Source organism: Glossina fuscipes, unplaced genomic scaffold, assembly GCF_014805625.2.
Source record: "Glossina fuscipes isolate IAEA_lab_2018 unplaced genomic scaffold, Yale_Gfus_2 308, whole genome shotgun sequence".
Lineage (NCBI taxonomy): Eukaryota > Metazoa > Arthropoda > Insecta > Diptera > Glossinidae > Glossina > Glossina fuscipes.
This window is the reverse complement of record NW_023998651.1, coordinates 125,908-141,437: the sequence shown is the minus strand read 5'-3', so window position 1 is coordinate 141,437 and position 15,530 is coordinate 125,908. Positions and strand designations below refer to the sequence as shown.

General features: G+C 33.4%; 1 protein-coding gene across 10 annotated transcripts in view; it reads right to left on the bottom strand.

The window, feature by feature from the left end:
* Positions 1–15,530, bottom strand: part of LOC119643021 (synaptotagmin-7) — a 68,075-nt gene that overhangs the window by 32,061 nt on the left and 20,484 nt on the right. For all 10 annotated transcript variants that reach the window (XM_038042377.1, XM_038042382.1, XM_038042373.1 and 7 more), the window contains one exon: positions 6,681–6,849. In XM_038042377.1, coding sequence (XP_037898305.1) covers positions 6,681–6,849 — 169 coding nt within the window. The remainder of the gene's footprint in view (positions 1–6,680; positions 6,850–15,530) is intronic.

The following is a 15,530-nucleotide window of genomic DNA, read 5'->3' as shown; positions in this document are numbered from 1 at the left end:
ATCCTATAATCTTCACTACATCACTTGGTAAATAACATGATAATTTTTTCTTAAGTGATATATCTCTCTCTAAACTCCATAAAGCCACTGGTGTCTCACTTTGTGGTCAGAAATCAACTCAGCGGTTGTTAAAAACCATATTAACATTGCCTGCTTTCTGGAGGTAACCGTTTGATCGTGTCAATATTAACGCCTTAAATTGTACTCTTCTGTCTTTGAATATCCTCTTTCTTTATAAAAACATTTTAATTTACAACGATGTTGTTGTACAAAGGAGATCTTTCATACGTTTCCCCAGGGTATCTGAGTCTTTTTCTTTTTAATTTATATATTAACAAAATTTTCAGTTTCCTGCATAAAAACATTTCAAAATATCTGATCCAGATTTGTGAAGGCGTACTTTACAATCTGCTTTCGACACTATTTCTTCTCGCCCCGAGTCTATCCAACTCAACCTTTCAGTTAATAAGACCATATGCGTGGACTTTTCTAAAAGAAGAGTAGAGACCCTACGATTACCCTTTTTCTTATATATGATTCTTCTATCCCTTTTTGTCAAAAAATATTTTCAACTCATTAACGTGCTGAAATCGATTTGTGGTATTTTTTGGGGCTACGGCCCGTTTTGAATGGTTAAACTGTATTTCTTGTTTGCTCTTATTGGACATATCAAATGAGGACTTTCTAAGATTATGCAGAATCCAATGGAAATGCCTTTGCCTGGCTGTTGGTAGCATTAAATCTACACATACAGATGATAAATGTTACGAAATATTTCGTTTATTCGGCAATTTTTCATCTAATAAAATTTTATCTTTTGAGAATCATCCGGCCTTACCTTTCATCTCGGGTTTTATATCACGCTTTCCTTTCTTTTCCTTCCTTCTTTAAAATTTTTGCTGACAAAATTAATAATTTCAACATTCTAAGAACTCATATAGATAGCTCATTCAAAATTCCTTTTGGTTTTCTACGCAAAGTTAGTCAATACCAATTGGAAACATTTTGCACTCATCTTTACTGATAGATCTAAGACCGATATTGTAGAAAATGGCTTTTGGTTTCCAAATATTAATACAGAAGCTTACTTCTCAAACCACCCATTTAGCACTATATTATCGGCTGAATGTCTTGTGATCCTGCGAGTCATCCATTCATCATTCAAAAGAAATTCGTTATAGTGTCAGACAGTAAATCTGTTTTATCAGCTTTGCAATTATTTCACTCAGGTAAATCCCACCCTTATGTTGTAGAGATATTCACTTTATAGCCTCAAATTTGATGAATTTTGTTTTCATATTTTCTGGGTGCCCCGTCACGTGGGCATTCTTGACAACACCACTGCGAATGAAATTGTATCTTCCCGCCTATCTCTTTTTAATGGTCGTGCCCTGATTTCTGCAGATTTTAGGGCAATCGTTAGGAAACATTCCGTTTTTTCTTACCAGCAGCGATGAAATAAGTTACTGCATGGTTGTCACTTATACTCCTTATTCCCACAAATAAATAAAACACAGTTGCACACTTTGCAAATTGGGTATATGTGGTCCTCATGACCGAAGCATTCTTGACGTTTTGCGTTCTCACAATTTAACAGCTTACTTCGCAATCTTTTCTTTTGTTAAATCATGTCATCAATAAATATGAGCGTTTATAACCAAATTATGAATCTATTCTCTTTTGCACTTTTTTTACTTTCGCACTTATCAATTCTTTCATATGACACTTCTGTTCTATCCTACGTGGCGGACGAGTAATACGCATATTTTAATAAAAATTAAAAATAAAAACTTGGCTGGCGTATAACACGCAAAATTTAAAAGGCTTTAATTAAATATATATAAAAACTTATTGTTGAGCCTTTACCAAGGCCCAAACAAAGAACTCCGTGTTCACATTGTGCCTTTTTTACACATATCAGCCAATTTTCGGTTGTTGTTTTGCGGAATAGTTTTTCTATAAATTAAAATTTCTACATCATCTTTGCGTTTTTATTTTCGTATATACGGGGCATATTAAACATTAAAAGTCTCCGCGATGCATATTGACTTCAGTTTTACAAACAAAGTTGGTGCCTTTTGTTATTAGCTCTTTCTGACTATAGCTGTTACGTTAACAGGTTCCCGTTTAAGCCGCTTATTTCTTGATCTAAAACTTTTTGCACTCTCTTGTATAAGTATAGTTCGCAGCGTTCACTGATGACTATTTTCGAAAAGCATTTATATATTTGGCCACAAGACGTGAGAACAGGCGGAATATTTCAAAAATATACATTATCAATTGATCTAAGCATTGGTGAGAGGATCTGTGATATCCCAGCAGAATTAGTTAGTCAAAAGTTTACTCATTACTAATAAATACGAAAAAAAAAAAAAATTGTCATTATAGAAAGAATTAATGGTCATGCACATATTACAGTGAAACGGAGTCCAAACAACAGTTAAAGGAATTTTAGCAAATATGGTAAGCTATTCCAAGAGTTGGGCAAATATTTTTGAATTACTGAAAATCGAACTGTTGTTAAATTGATCGGCGATCACACTACGAAAGAATTATGGTCTGATAAGACAACAACCTTTCGAAGATTGCAAGTACATATTAGATTATTCTGAATCATCAGAAACTTACTGCTTATTGCCAAGAAGAATCAAAGTCAAAGTAGAAATAAAAGCAAAGTCAGGTTAAATTAAATAAAACTAAAATTAAAAACAAGTAAAAAAGAAGAAACATGAAATGTGAAAAAATGATGAGCACACAGGACAATCGCTCCAACTATATGAATCCTTTCGTAATATTACGTGTACTCTAAAGTAAAACTCGTTGGGCGCTTGGTAGCACGTATTTTAAAGTCGAGAAGCGTTGTTGCTCCGTGAGATCCTGATAGAGACCGATGATTGACAAGGTACGCATAGAAGACCTGAACAAAGCTGCCAATAAGCATCCACTGTTGTATAATGATTATATATTAAGACTGCCCGTTAGTGCATTATTGAAACAAAAAAAAGCTCGCTTAAGAAAAACGTAAACGGCCTTTTTTAGTTTTCTTTCTTCTGATCCACAACTTTCAGAAAGGGATAAATTCGATGTGGGAACGAAATGAGTCACCAAGTAACTAAACGCTGTCCACAAGCAGTAGCAATTTATACAATATATATCACTTCCTGCAGTTACTGGAGTTGCGTGCTCTAATCCGATTGCCAATTTCAACCGACAAATATACCCCAACGGTCAGAGATGATTCATCTCGAAGATGTTCGCTTTTGCGCAATTATTAGACCGAAATATAATCAATTCAGAAAACATCGCCGTAGAACTTATACCTATCTGCGATGCTGGCAATAGTGAACTTGACACGCAGAGGAACCATGTACATAAAAGAAATGACCAAATTTAAAGACTCGAATATATGAACAGATGTCTAAAAGAATACGATTATACGCAATCTAAAAAGACTTGAGAACAAGGAGGAAATTGGATCCGAGTTCAAAGGTAGCCGTGTGTCAAAGGTGTCAAAGCTGTCAGTAGGTGGTTACCCTGGAGTATCGTTATTTTTACAAATTCCTACGGAACGGTCAATAGAAATTCGCCGGGCTACAGCGTATAGTATGGCTGCTACGCATGTCGCAATCGATTTAGAGGTAAGCTAGTTGTCCTCAAATGGTCGTATAGAATACTTCACGCAGTTTAGTAACGAATCATCTATATGGGTTTATCATTTTTTGTCACTTTTCATGATACCTTTTATGGCCTTATTGTCTCCGAAATTGATCTTCCAGGGGCGATTTGAGGATATTATCGTCGCCGGCAGCACCAATATAGTTCATTTGAGATCTAACGGAAAAATTGTCAGAGACTTCACAAAAATCAACTGCAGAAAAGTGTGGTTTATGGGTCGATCATTTATTATCCTACAATGCATCACCTAATACAATTATTTAGCAATTTCATGATAATGCATCAAATACCTTGTTTTCATCTAAAAGTGAATTGTTCACAAAACCCAAAGCTGGCGGGATCTAAATTCTCTACATGGGAAGACGTGCAAAAATTACCCCATCTCATCCAAATTTTTTACAACAATTGAGAATGTCAAAATACTATCACAATTTTTGTGGACAGAAAAAATAAAATTTGATATCCTAAATCATATGTGATGCAGGCAAATGTAACGCCCAGAGGAACTTAAAATAGATCCACTTTATTATACCGATCGATTCGGAATTATTTTAAATTAGACTTATTCTGACTCAGAGCTTGTTCGTTTGGTCGTCAGCATGCCCGTCCGATGTCGATCCATGTGTTTTAATTCTGAGTCGGAATAATTCTGAATCTAGCTAAGCTTGTTTGTCTGTTCAACTGCCTGCCCATTTGATGTCAGTCCATGTGTTCTTGTATCCAAGTTACAGGCCGCAATTCTTAAAACTTATTTTGACGAAATTCGGTAGATTGGTGATTTGACTCAACGATGAAACATGTTGAAAATGAACTATTTTCGCGGCCACTTCCCATGTAACGCCTTATTTTGAAAAATTCTTTATATGAAACCAAGTAAAAACATTAGAGCCGCCAAGACCGGCCAGACTTATAGTTTGAACACATGAAATCATGGACAGACGTCCGGAGGAAATCCAGACAAGCTCAGACCGGTATAATAAAATGTGGTCCTGCTTGAAATCCTTATTGGTGTCAGATACATGCGCACGACATACCTTGCACACCAAAGAGTGCGCTGTAAAATAATTGAATGGATCGTCGATAATTATCACCAATTGACAATTGTAAGTGGTAGAGGTCGGGTAGAATTTTGTGGCGAGAAATTAATAAATATTTCATTGAAGAAAATAAGTTAAATAAAAAAAAGTTATTAATAAAACCAAAATCAAAAAATTACTTATTCTATAGTGAAAAATTGACACAATTTTGTTTTCATTGAAAAAGAACCGTTTATCACTTTGATTGTCTCTAAAGAGTTAGTACGAGAAATATAGAAAAAAAATTTTTGATCAAAAAAATTAATTTTAGAACCATCACAAAAAAATTTTCTACTTAAAATCGAACGGAAGCAAACAAAAAGATGGATGTTATATTGCTGAAAATTTTCTGTAAATAGTAAAAACAAAGGAAAAATTTCAAGAAATTTCAAATAAACCGTCAATAAATGATAAAATTGTATTAATAATAACAATTCGTGTTTCAGCTAATAGAGAAATAGAATGCGATATACTTGTTATACAGTAGCGCCTATGCACACAAATGAGTTTTAAATCTAATTAGCAATGGCGGCATACTTTGCTTTTTGAGTCGTGCTCTTATGAACACAGAGACAATGAGTTTACACATGGTACACGGAGATAATGTGTGTGCACCTAATAAATGCCTTAAAGTTTTATTTCTTAAACACATGAATGCATTGAAATTTATTTTCAAATTATTTTCCATCTTACTTGGCTCTGTGGCGCTTTGTACTATTTAATTCGACAAAAAAATGTTAACATTGGTCTACTTGCAAAATTGCCAAAAAAATTTACATCAAAATTAACTTTTGTGTTGGTAGTTATAAAAACAACAACGAAAACAATAATAGCATTACCGATTGTGTTTAAAAACACAATTTCAACTTTCGATGATGATTTCGTTAGGAACTGTTTGCTCTAGACTTATGATATTACGAAGCTGTTAACGTACACAAAAACAGTGTTAAACTCCCGTCTTCGCAGCACCTCGGATATCAATACCAACGTCATCACCAGCACCAGTGGTTTCTTCATATGTATGTAGCCGCCAGCCACAATAAACAATTTACTTTTTTAGATATACACCATATTTGTTTTATGTTACATTTATTTGTATTACTCTTATGTATTATATGTATATATATTTCTTATGTATGTGTTATTACATTAGACGCATATATCTACATTTTTATTAATATCATTTAACAGATCATTCATACAAAATCATACATACACAATTAAAACCCAAAAGGGACGATAGGCAGAGCAGGATATAGAGCGGCCCAGGGCGTAAAATCAGCCCGTCCGGTAAATAATTTTGGCCGTCGGTTTGTCTTCATAAGGGTTTTGACAGGTTTTTTTCTTTAGTGTAATCGCCATGGGAAAGACTGTGTAATAAAGATTGAAACCCCTTTACCACCGAACTAGCTAGCTTTCCAATGCCACCGACTCTGACCATTTGACCTCTTTGACTTCATTATTTTTTTGTTACATAAAAGCCAGACAAATTTCAGTTAAGTGTCACACAAAAGTTTGTATTACATAAAAGTAGACAGGAGGTACAAAGTTAGATCGCGAACATTCTACGTTGCAAGACCTCATTCGAAGGGTGGTTTTTGTAAATTGTCCACTAAAGTTACTACAGATTTTTTCTTCCCACTTCTCCAAAATTATAAGTATCGTTATCAAACAAATGCAACTCGTTTTTTAGTTGGTAAATAACTATCTGATCACTTAAAAATTATACCCTAAATTTGTAACATGCAATATTAATGCATGCCTTTAAGGTCCATAAAAGCTCATAACGAATTATCTTTATAAAGTAACACGCTTTCTGTAAACGTTACGGACCATCTATGAAGGATGTGCCTATATGTTACATATTTGATCCCAAATAAAGCAAAAATTGTAAAAATACTTATAATATAAATAATAGCCATGCTTCACCTGATTTTCCGTTGATGTCTTTCGCTTTCAGATTACGAGCCTTGATCAAAGTTAAAGTGAGTATTGAATTAGATGGATGATAGCAGAGAGAGGAAAGCAATTCTCCGCATTTATCTTTTGCAGGAGGCTTCAGGGCCTTCCAAAAAGATTGTTTTGTACCAAAATCGACCTGGAGTGGAAAATTGATTGTTTATAATTAATTAAATCAAATATTTTAAACATAGTTTTTAGAAGAGTCCTAATAAGCATATAAAATTTTTATAAAATGTTACATTAGCAATCCAGAAGTGTTTCGCTTATCTTCTTACAGCCACTTCCAGCTTTTATGTATCACGAATAAGGATATTTAACTTAATTCATATGAATTTTAATTTTAATTATGATTTTTTTTAAGCCCAAGTACACTTTTACTTAATTTATTTTATTTTTAAACTATCTATTCTTTCTTTATACTTTATTTGTTTTTTTACGGTTTTATCTGTAGAAGTTCATGAGTAGTGAGTAATAAGCTCAATTATTTTGCTTCTCAAAACAGAGAAGTTGTCAACTAATGTTTTGCTCTGGTGATGTTCTTCGACTGTTCTGGACTATTTTTAACACCATCGCGAGTAAAAGAATTTCCAAGATTTCTGCCAAATTTGAAACCAATAGCCCAATATTTGCGATCAGGAGGATGCTTATTCCGTATATTACATCTTCGGGTGGGTAGACAGAGGACATGACTAAATCGATTCAAATTTTGATGTTGATCAAGAATATGTATACATTATTGCGCATCTGCGAAACTTCCTTTTGGATATTGAAATTGTTTTGACAGAATGAACACTCCCTTTCCCCTTAAGAGTACGTATAATATGATATTTAGCTTAGATAAGCGCTTCTTTTTGGCAACACCAGACGAAAGTTATTCAATATTTCTTTAGGTAGCAATTTCTAAATTGTGGGTTAGTTAATTTAAATAAATTTCAATTTCTTTCGTAATATATTGTGACATGGTAGCCTCATAATGAATGTGATGGCACTGTTATCAATATCATGAATTTTCATTTTTTTATATGGTTTTTAATTCACACATGCCATGAGCCGTATTACTTACGTTGTACTAGGTTAAGAGCTAAAATTATTAAGTAGGAAATAAACTAAATTAAATTTATTAAAATATTAAAAAAATGCCACAATGGCTTTTTTTTTCATATGTACATATATTTGCAGTCTATTACAATAATGAGCAAATGGACCAATCTTAGACATTTACATAATTTTAGCCCACTGAATGTAAAACTTTACAATGTGTATACTTATTTTTACATACAGTGAAACCAATTAATATTTGGTTTTTTCGCCCAACAAAAAGTAAACGCTTGTTAAACCTAGTCCATTGTCTAAACATACAAATGTATTTTAACCTTTTGTACTGCTAGGGAATATATTAATTGATTAATTATATTAAAATATAAAGAAAGACATACAACTCATTGTTCCAGCACACAAGAAAATTAAATAACTTCAACAACTCAAAAAACATAGCTTCATTAATGTTGGTTTTTTCATGTAAGGAAAGATACGAAGATATGTATCACAATTAATACTTTTTTCAAGGCTTTCATATAGCGCACAAACAAGCTTCAAAAAACCATAAAGCATATAAATTCTTTATCAGTTTCAAATTTGGAATGTACCTAAACATGTCTGCCTGTCTCTTTGTCCAGATATAGCCTACAAGTTTGCAAAATAAGTTGGAAACGACTTAAACTTTACCAAGGGCACGGCTTTGCGACTAAAACCTTTATATTGGAAGAACAAAAAATCAGGCGCGCCCTTTGAACATCTGTACTTTGTGTATATTTGTATTCGTGTTGTTGTGAAATTTACAACCGAACTAATGTCACTCTTATCTGGACGAATACCATCGTAAGCAAGCTTATATCCCATTGTATTATCGATATATTATCAAATCAAAAATGCAGCATTCTTCCAAATTTCCCAGCATCCTCTTTGCTATCATCAAATTATACACGTAAACAGTTTCCTTTCCTGACATACGAAACGCTGAAAAGTAGAAAAAGTATTTTTAATGCCAATTGCAAGATCTATGCGTCACCATAATAAAAATTACTCTTTCAGTTCTGCAAAGAGAATACGGATTTGTTAACCAATGCGTGAAGAAGACCGTCTATGAGAAGCAATGAATCTAATTCAAATTTATGTAATCAGCGCATAAACAACCTGTCGCCGGAGACGCATATTATGAATCGGTCGACCTATCTATACTCTCGTCAAAAGATCATTCAAAAAGCTTTGTAATTGCTCACTCTTAAAATACGACAATATACGCGGAGTGAAGTGGGACGCGCTCTCAAAAGTCAGTATCAATTTCATTTCATTCTTAGCTTTCTGTACATCAGGGCGGTTGCAATATTCATAAAATTCTACACACATTTGAAAAAATTTCTTTTTTTGCTAATGTTCACGTTTGGTATTCGTATATAATCCGTGCAATTGCCTTCAAGTTGGCCTTCTTATTACAGCACTTCAATTAGTGTTCACTATTGCCTCTATCTTTAGCAATGCGTAATCCTAAATTTCTTTCCTTTCTCAAAGTCCTTTCGTATTTTCATAGACTACTGCAGAGTATCATTAGAAAAAAAAAGTGAAGGACTGTATTTTCATGCATTCTGTTTTTTTTTTCTTTTTTGAATTTTTCTATTTCTTTCTATATTTCTAGTTCATAGCTCATTAAATACATCTCTCTTCTATTGTTTTACAACCCAGACAAGCCCGATTATCCATTATTTTCGAAATTAATTTCCACCGTTTTAAACCAATCTACATCGTTTTCTCATTTGTTCTTACACAGTTTTTAATTTTACAGTCACTTTAAAAATTTCTTTGATTTCCAAAAATAGTTTCGAATTTTTAAAAGTCAAATGCTAACTTCATCTTAAACACCGAAATGTGCTTTCATGTATACCTTTTATTTTTGTTACTTGTTTCTCGCGTTTTGTCTGTCATTCTTGGTTACTTCTATTTATTTGACATCTGGTTTGTGTTGGAAGCAGTTTAATTATTCGTGGCTTTTTATTCAGGAATTTATCGCAGATACAGTACGTCTTTGCTCTTGATTTAACATTTAAAGAAACAAGCAAACAAACGAATTAAGAATTAACTTTTATAATTTAAATTTTGATCGGCAGACCACAATTCTTTTTTGAGTGAGGGTGTTTTTTCTACAATAATATATACTATACGGGCTATACGAAACTTCCATTACGGTCGCCAGATAAAACCCCCAGTAGATTTCATCTATTTACAGGACATGATAAATAACCACAAAACAAAAAAAAATTAAAAATTCAGATTTTCCGATGCTGCACTTCAATGATTAAAAAGTATATTGCTCTAGCTTCCGCTGACCCTAACAAAACAATATCCCAACCTTTTGGTACAAACCAAAGCTCTAGATGGCATTACGAAAAATATTGAGTATGTCGTTGGTAGTCCATGCGGTAGTGAGAATATTCAAATCGCTCTCTAATTTGTGCCCAATTTCCGCTAAATTGCATGATAAGCTTAATTAAGAAAAAATTTTTAAAAGCGCAATTTATTCCCCATGTTTAAGTACAGTCCAACCTGTTTTTGTGCGGTCTTTTTTTATGCGATTCTTTTTGTGCGATTCTTTTTTTTGTGCGATTCTTTTTGTGCGATTCTTTTTTTTGTGCGGTATATGAATATCGACACATTGAATTTCGCCGAGAGGTTAGGTCAATCTGAACTGTATTGGCATCACTTTTTTTGCTATCAGCGTGTATGTACACATTGCAACAGCCATTTTCATACCTATTGCATCAGCCTATTTCATTAGGCATGCTGAATGTTCTTATGCATATATTGCATCAGCCAATTTCAATACATACAGCGCCATCTAATAACTTTAGTTAATTGCTGACCTTTTAATCATTAAGACAGGATTAATTTTATAGTGAGGTTAAAGGTAAATTAATTGTTTTCCCTATTTAGATATAGTTTTTTATGATTTTTATTTTATTTTTATTTTATTTTAGACTACATGTTAACAAAAAATAAATCAACTGTAGTATCTTCAAGTGATGAAAGCGATTACGAACCAGTTCATCGCAAAAATATGCGCGTTTTGAACTACGACGAGTAGTATTGAATTATGTACATTTTGAAAATTTCTCCTTGTTTAAAATTAGAAATTAAAATTTTTTTAAATGTTTCAATGTGTAATTTAATTATTTATTTTGTTTGGAAAGCACTTTCTTGCTATTTCGTAAAGCTTTGACATATTTTCTAAGTGAGACTTTTTTTATGCGGTCCCTCTCTACCGCATAAAAAAAATTTTCTTTAATATGTTGTGAAAAATTATTTCTTATAGCTATTTATGAAGTTTTTGAATATTTTTTTTTGTGCGGTTTTTTTCTGCGGTCCCTATTCACCGCACAAAAACAGGTTTGACTCTATACGCCACTAGTCAGAGTGCAAACGAAATTTATAAACACACAAAACCAAACTTTGACGGAAAGACTCGTTCCCTTACAAGGAGGACCATTTTATTTATAATAATATAATATAATAATAATATTATAAAAAGCAATATAGTTAAAAGATAATTCAAATCCACGAGCAACTAAACATAAAGAAATAATAATAATGGAAAGGATAAAAGTAAGCAAAAAAGTTTGGCAACTGTGTTATTTTACAACTTGATCCTGCTTAATGACTGTGCGACTTTAAAACTTTACCCACCGACTTCCTACTATTTGTTTCGCTCAGTTTCTCTGCCCCATCACTTCGTCCGTTGTACACTTCGTTTACTCTACCAGCTTTCACTACTCGCTCCTGTTGTCGGCATCTACCCTTTACATTCGGCCATTCTGCCCGTTATATGTTTCAGATGGCAATACTCCTGTTCCTCATCTTCAAAACATTTCCACGGCTTTATATAACCAACGCAGATCTCTGTATTGTGTGGGCCTTTAGAATCTTCAATTTTTTTAATATCATACGTTACGTTTTATTTTGATAATTCGATATGGACCTAAATACTTTTTCACCCGGTGACAAGTTGTGTTCCTTTTATGGCTACTAACTCTTCAACCTCAATGTTCTTTAGTTTTTGCGATGCTTATCATAGTGCTGCTTATACGTGTCTTACTCCATTTGTATTTGCTCTTTAGACTCTTTTCGCATTTACCTACCTCCTCAATGTAGTTGCTGACTAATTCGTGTTCTACCATTTCCGACTTACATTGCTTTTCATTTCAAACGGTGAACACTTTGTTAAAAAATTTTAAGTGGAGTTTATCTTCTTCTGAACTTGTCCAATAACTTTATGCCATTTCGATGAATCGGATGATTATTGTTTCGCGTTGATCTCTGCTATATTTGAATTTATGCTTTCCTTCTGACCATTACCCCGAGGCACGTCAACTGTAGTCTGAATATCTTCGATATTATTTTCTGTACAAAAGTTACTGAGTTCTTTCCAATGCAGAACCTCTACCGCTAATTATTCTTGTTAGATAACCAAAGACATCTGACCAGATCTTTAAATTTTGTATAACTTCTTCAGAGCCTGTTGTTTTACAGCAAAATGACCAGACGATGTTCGAAAATACGACCATCATATACACATAGCTCGAATTTTCAAAGGTTACGCTTAAGTGATCTGTGTGTAGAGTATGCAATGGTGTGTCGCCTTGTTGTACGCAATTTAAAAAGCCCGCCCCTTTTCCTAATTTTTTGTTGTAGATTATACATTCAATGCCATTCGCTATACATTGGTATACTTTCCTTTCTACGTGTGATATGTAGGATTGCTGTTTCAAACCGTGAACTATTTTCTGCACTGCAAAATAACACTGATGATGTACGTTTGTCACAATATCAGCTTCCATACATTTTGGCACCAAGAAATTATCATTATTGTTGACTTTTTTGTGTATTAACCGTCTTTTTTCCACAGAGTTGTTATAAGGCACTGATTTAAAAATTTCTTTAATAACTTTGATACCACCATTTTCTTCTTGTACTTTTATAAGCCGGGGCGTTATTTCTGAAGATATTAGCAACAGGTTAACGATATAACGACGTAGACGTTCAACGTATTGTAACTTGCTGCGTGAATGATGTTCAACAGTATATGAAAACTTTTGGGTGTACATTATAAATTTTACAACTTTTACCGTAATGTCCTTTTTTGCCGTTTTGTATTTCAATGCATAACAATCTGTAAGTAATTTAAAGCGAATTCTCAATAAATAGAGTTTAAAGTTCTTTAGCGCATAATAAGCTGCTTTGATTTCCAATAGATAACTGTAAAGTTTCTCTTCTTGGGATCTTGTGTTCTTACTCTAGCAAAATGGAGGATGCAACTTCCCTTCAAACGATTGAAATAATATTGCGAGACAACCATTTTTCCGTGCATGTATACGCAGTTCCATCATGGCATTTCTGTCGTACGTACGTGAAGATGGTTCATTTACTATTTTAAAAATATTGGTTCTCTTTTTTAAATTTTTGAATCTCACGATGTTTCTCTGCTATTTTTATATTCAATGTGATGCATCCAGAGATAGAGTAGGAGGAATATTATTTCAAAAAAAGCGATAATGGAAATGAAAGACCTACACCTTAAATGCCTGTTAAAACAAATAAAGCGCAAAAAAACTACACATTGGAATTACAATGTTATGCAGCTAAGTTAAGTGTAAAGAAGTTTGGACCATTGAAGGCTGAAGGTTTGCCATTTCCGATCATTAGGACTCATTCTAGTTTAAAATGGCTTTTATCACAGAAAGATTTATCTGGAAGGTAAGCTGAAAAGGGTCTCAAGCTACAAGCTTGTAATTTTCATATTAAGCACCATAGTGATAGTTAAAATGTCCTACTCGGTTCACTTTCTCTAACGGCAATGATCCTTTTATAAATTTTCATTTATATTCACCGTTTTCCTTTTTCGAAGAATATATGTAATTTAAAACAAGTAAGAAAGTTATATTCGCCGGGCGCCTAATCTGGCATACCTACCACTACGTTTTTCGCATTCTGCTCTCCAAATTCTTTTGTTTGATACCCATATCGTATAGTATTATTACGAGAAAAGTAATCGCTGTGTCTACCAAACTCATTTTAAAATTAATCCATTTTTAGTCAGATAATATATCTTCATTTAAGGAGTCTAAAAAATAGTTTTATATATTCGGTGGTGTTTGCCTTCTGGTAAATAAGCATAAAACTTCAAAAAAGTGAAAAAGACAAAGTTTAATCACTCGTAACATTATGTGAGCGTGGCGTATATTTTCCATTTTCGAATGTAAGGAGAAAAGTGTTTCGGAAAGTAAATGTGGGAAATTTCAGCCTTCTAACTTTTATAATTTTAAATTAATGAGCAAAAATCAAAAATAAGTTGAACATGTTCAGATGTACATAAGTAGATCCGAATGATTTTATTATTCCTCTTGCGATGGCGGAAAGATTGGTTGTGCAGTTTGAATTTAAGTTTTTATATCAATTCTGTGCTGTTCAAAACGTAAGTGCTTAATTTGTTTCCGTGTTTCTTACTTCTACAAAGTTGTTCAGGCGAAGGTTAAAATCATTTATTTGCTTTACTTCTCTTCGCTCAAAGGGACTTGCTGCTTTTCCGAATGCGTTGTTCTCACATATCGGTAATTTCCCGTGCGTTACGGTTATATCGATTATTTCGAACCTCTGTCATTATTGTTACTACTGTTATTATAATAACCCGAATGTCTGTCGACGACATGAATGTATCGGATTTGAAGCGCCGTATTCCACTTTATACGTTGCCATTCTGGTTTTTACTGTAATGTGTTCGATTACGACTTATAGGTGTGCTATATATTTCCAGATTAACGCTTTGATCACTCTTTGTCGTAGTGCTATTGGCAAAAACTTTATATCACTCTTCGTTATCATAGTTTCTTTTTATCTTTTTGTTCTTGTCGGTTGTTCTTTGAGTGAGCACAAAATCTTCACTGTTCGTGTCGTTGGGCTTTTGATCAGAGCTATTGCAACTATCTCTAGTCTGTTGCAAAAGAAGAAGAAGAAGAAGAAGACCATGGCAATGTGAAAGTCTTTTGCGAGTAATACACAGCGCTTGTGGTTGGAATGTTTTGCTAACATTTAGTTACGATGAAAATCTTTTAAGATTATGTAGTCATAATATGAAAGCATTTGTCGATCATTTACAAAATAATACTGATGAACTATTTTATGAAATTAAAGTTAATAACATTAATAATAGGTGTGTGCGCTGCAATAGTCATAGTTAATATGAGTCAGTTCATCAAAGATTTCTTGCACTAAGACGAAGATTGCAGAGGAAGATTGAATTAAAGGCATTATAACGAAATCATGAATGAATATTTACGTTTGGGACAGAGATTAACAATGCGTAAAAATGCTTTGATGCAAAACCGTAGTGTTATTCGTAACCAACGTTCGTTAAACACAGAATATGCCACCACAAAATTGCGCGTGGTGTTTGATGCGTCATGTAAAACAACCAACTTAATTTCGTTGAAGAATGCTTTCATGGTCCTTTTTAATTAGATCAATGTTTTACTATTTTGCAATTTTGTTTTCGTAAATACGCCATAAATGCACATATTACTAAAATATATCATCAAGTTGTGGTTGACAAAGCTGACCGTTAGAACGTGTTTGTAATATGGTGTGAGCCCAACAATGGTACAAGTTGGATATCGCATCCGCCAACTTTTGATCGGTAGCTGCACTATACTTTTCTACGCTTAGCTTAAAGTCAGTACAAATGGACTTGTTGCTGGTTGCTATATAAAATCATCT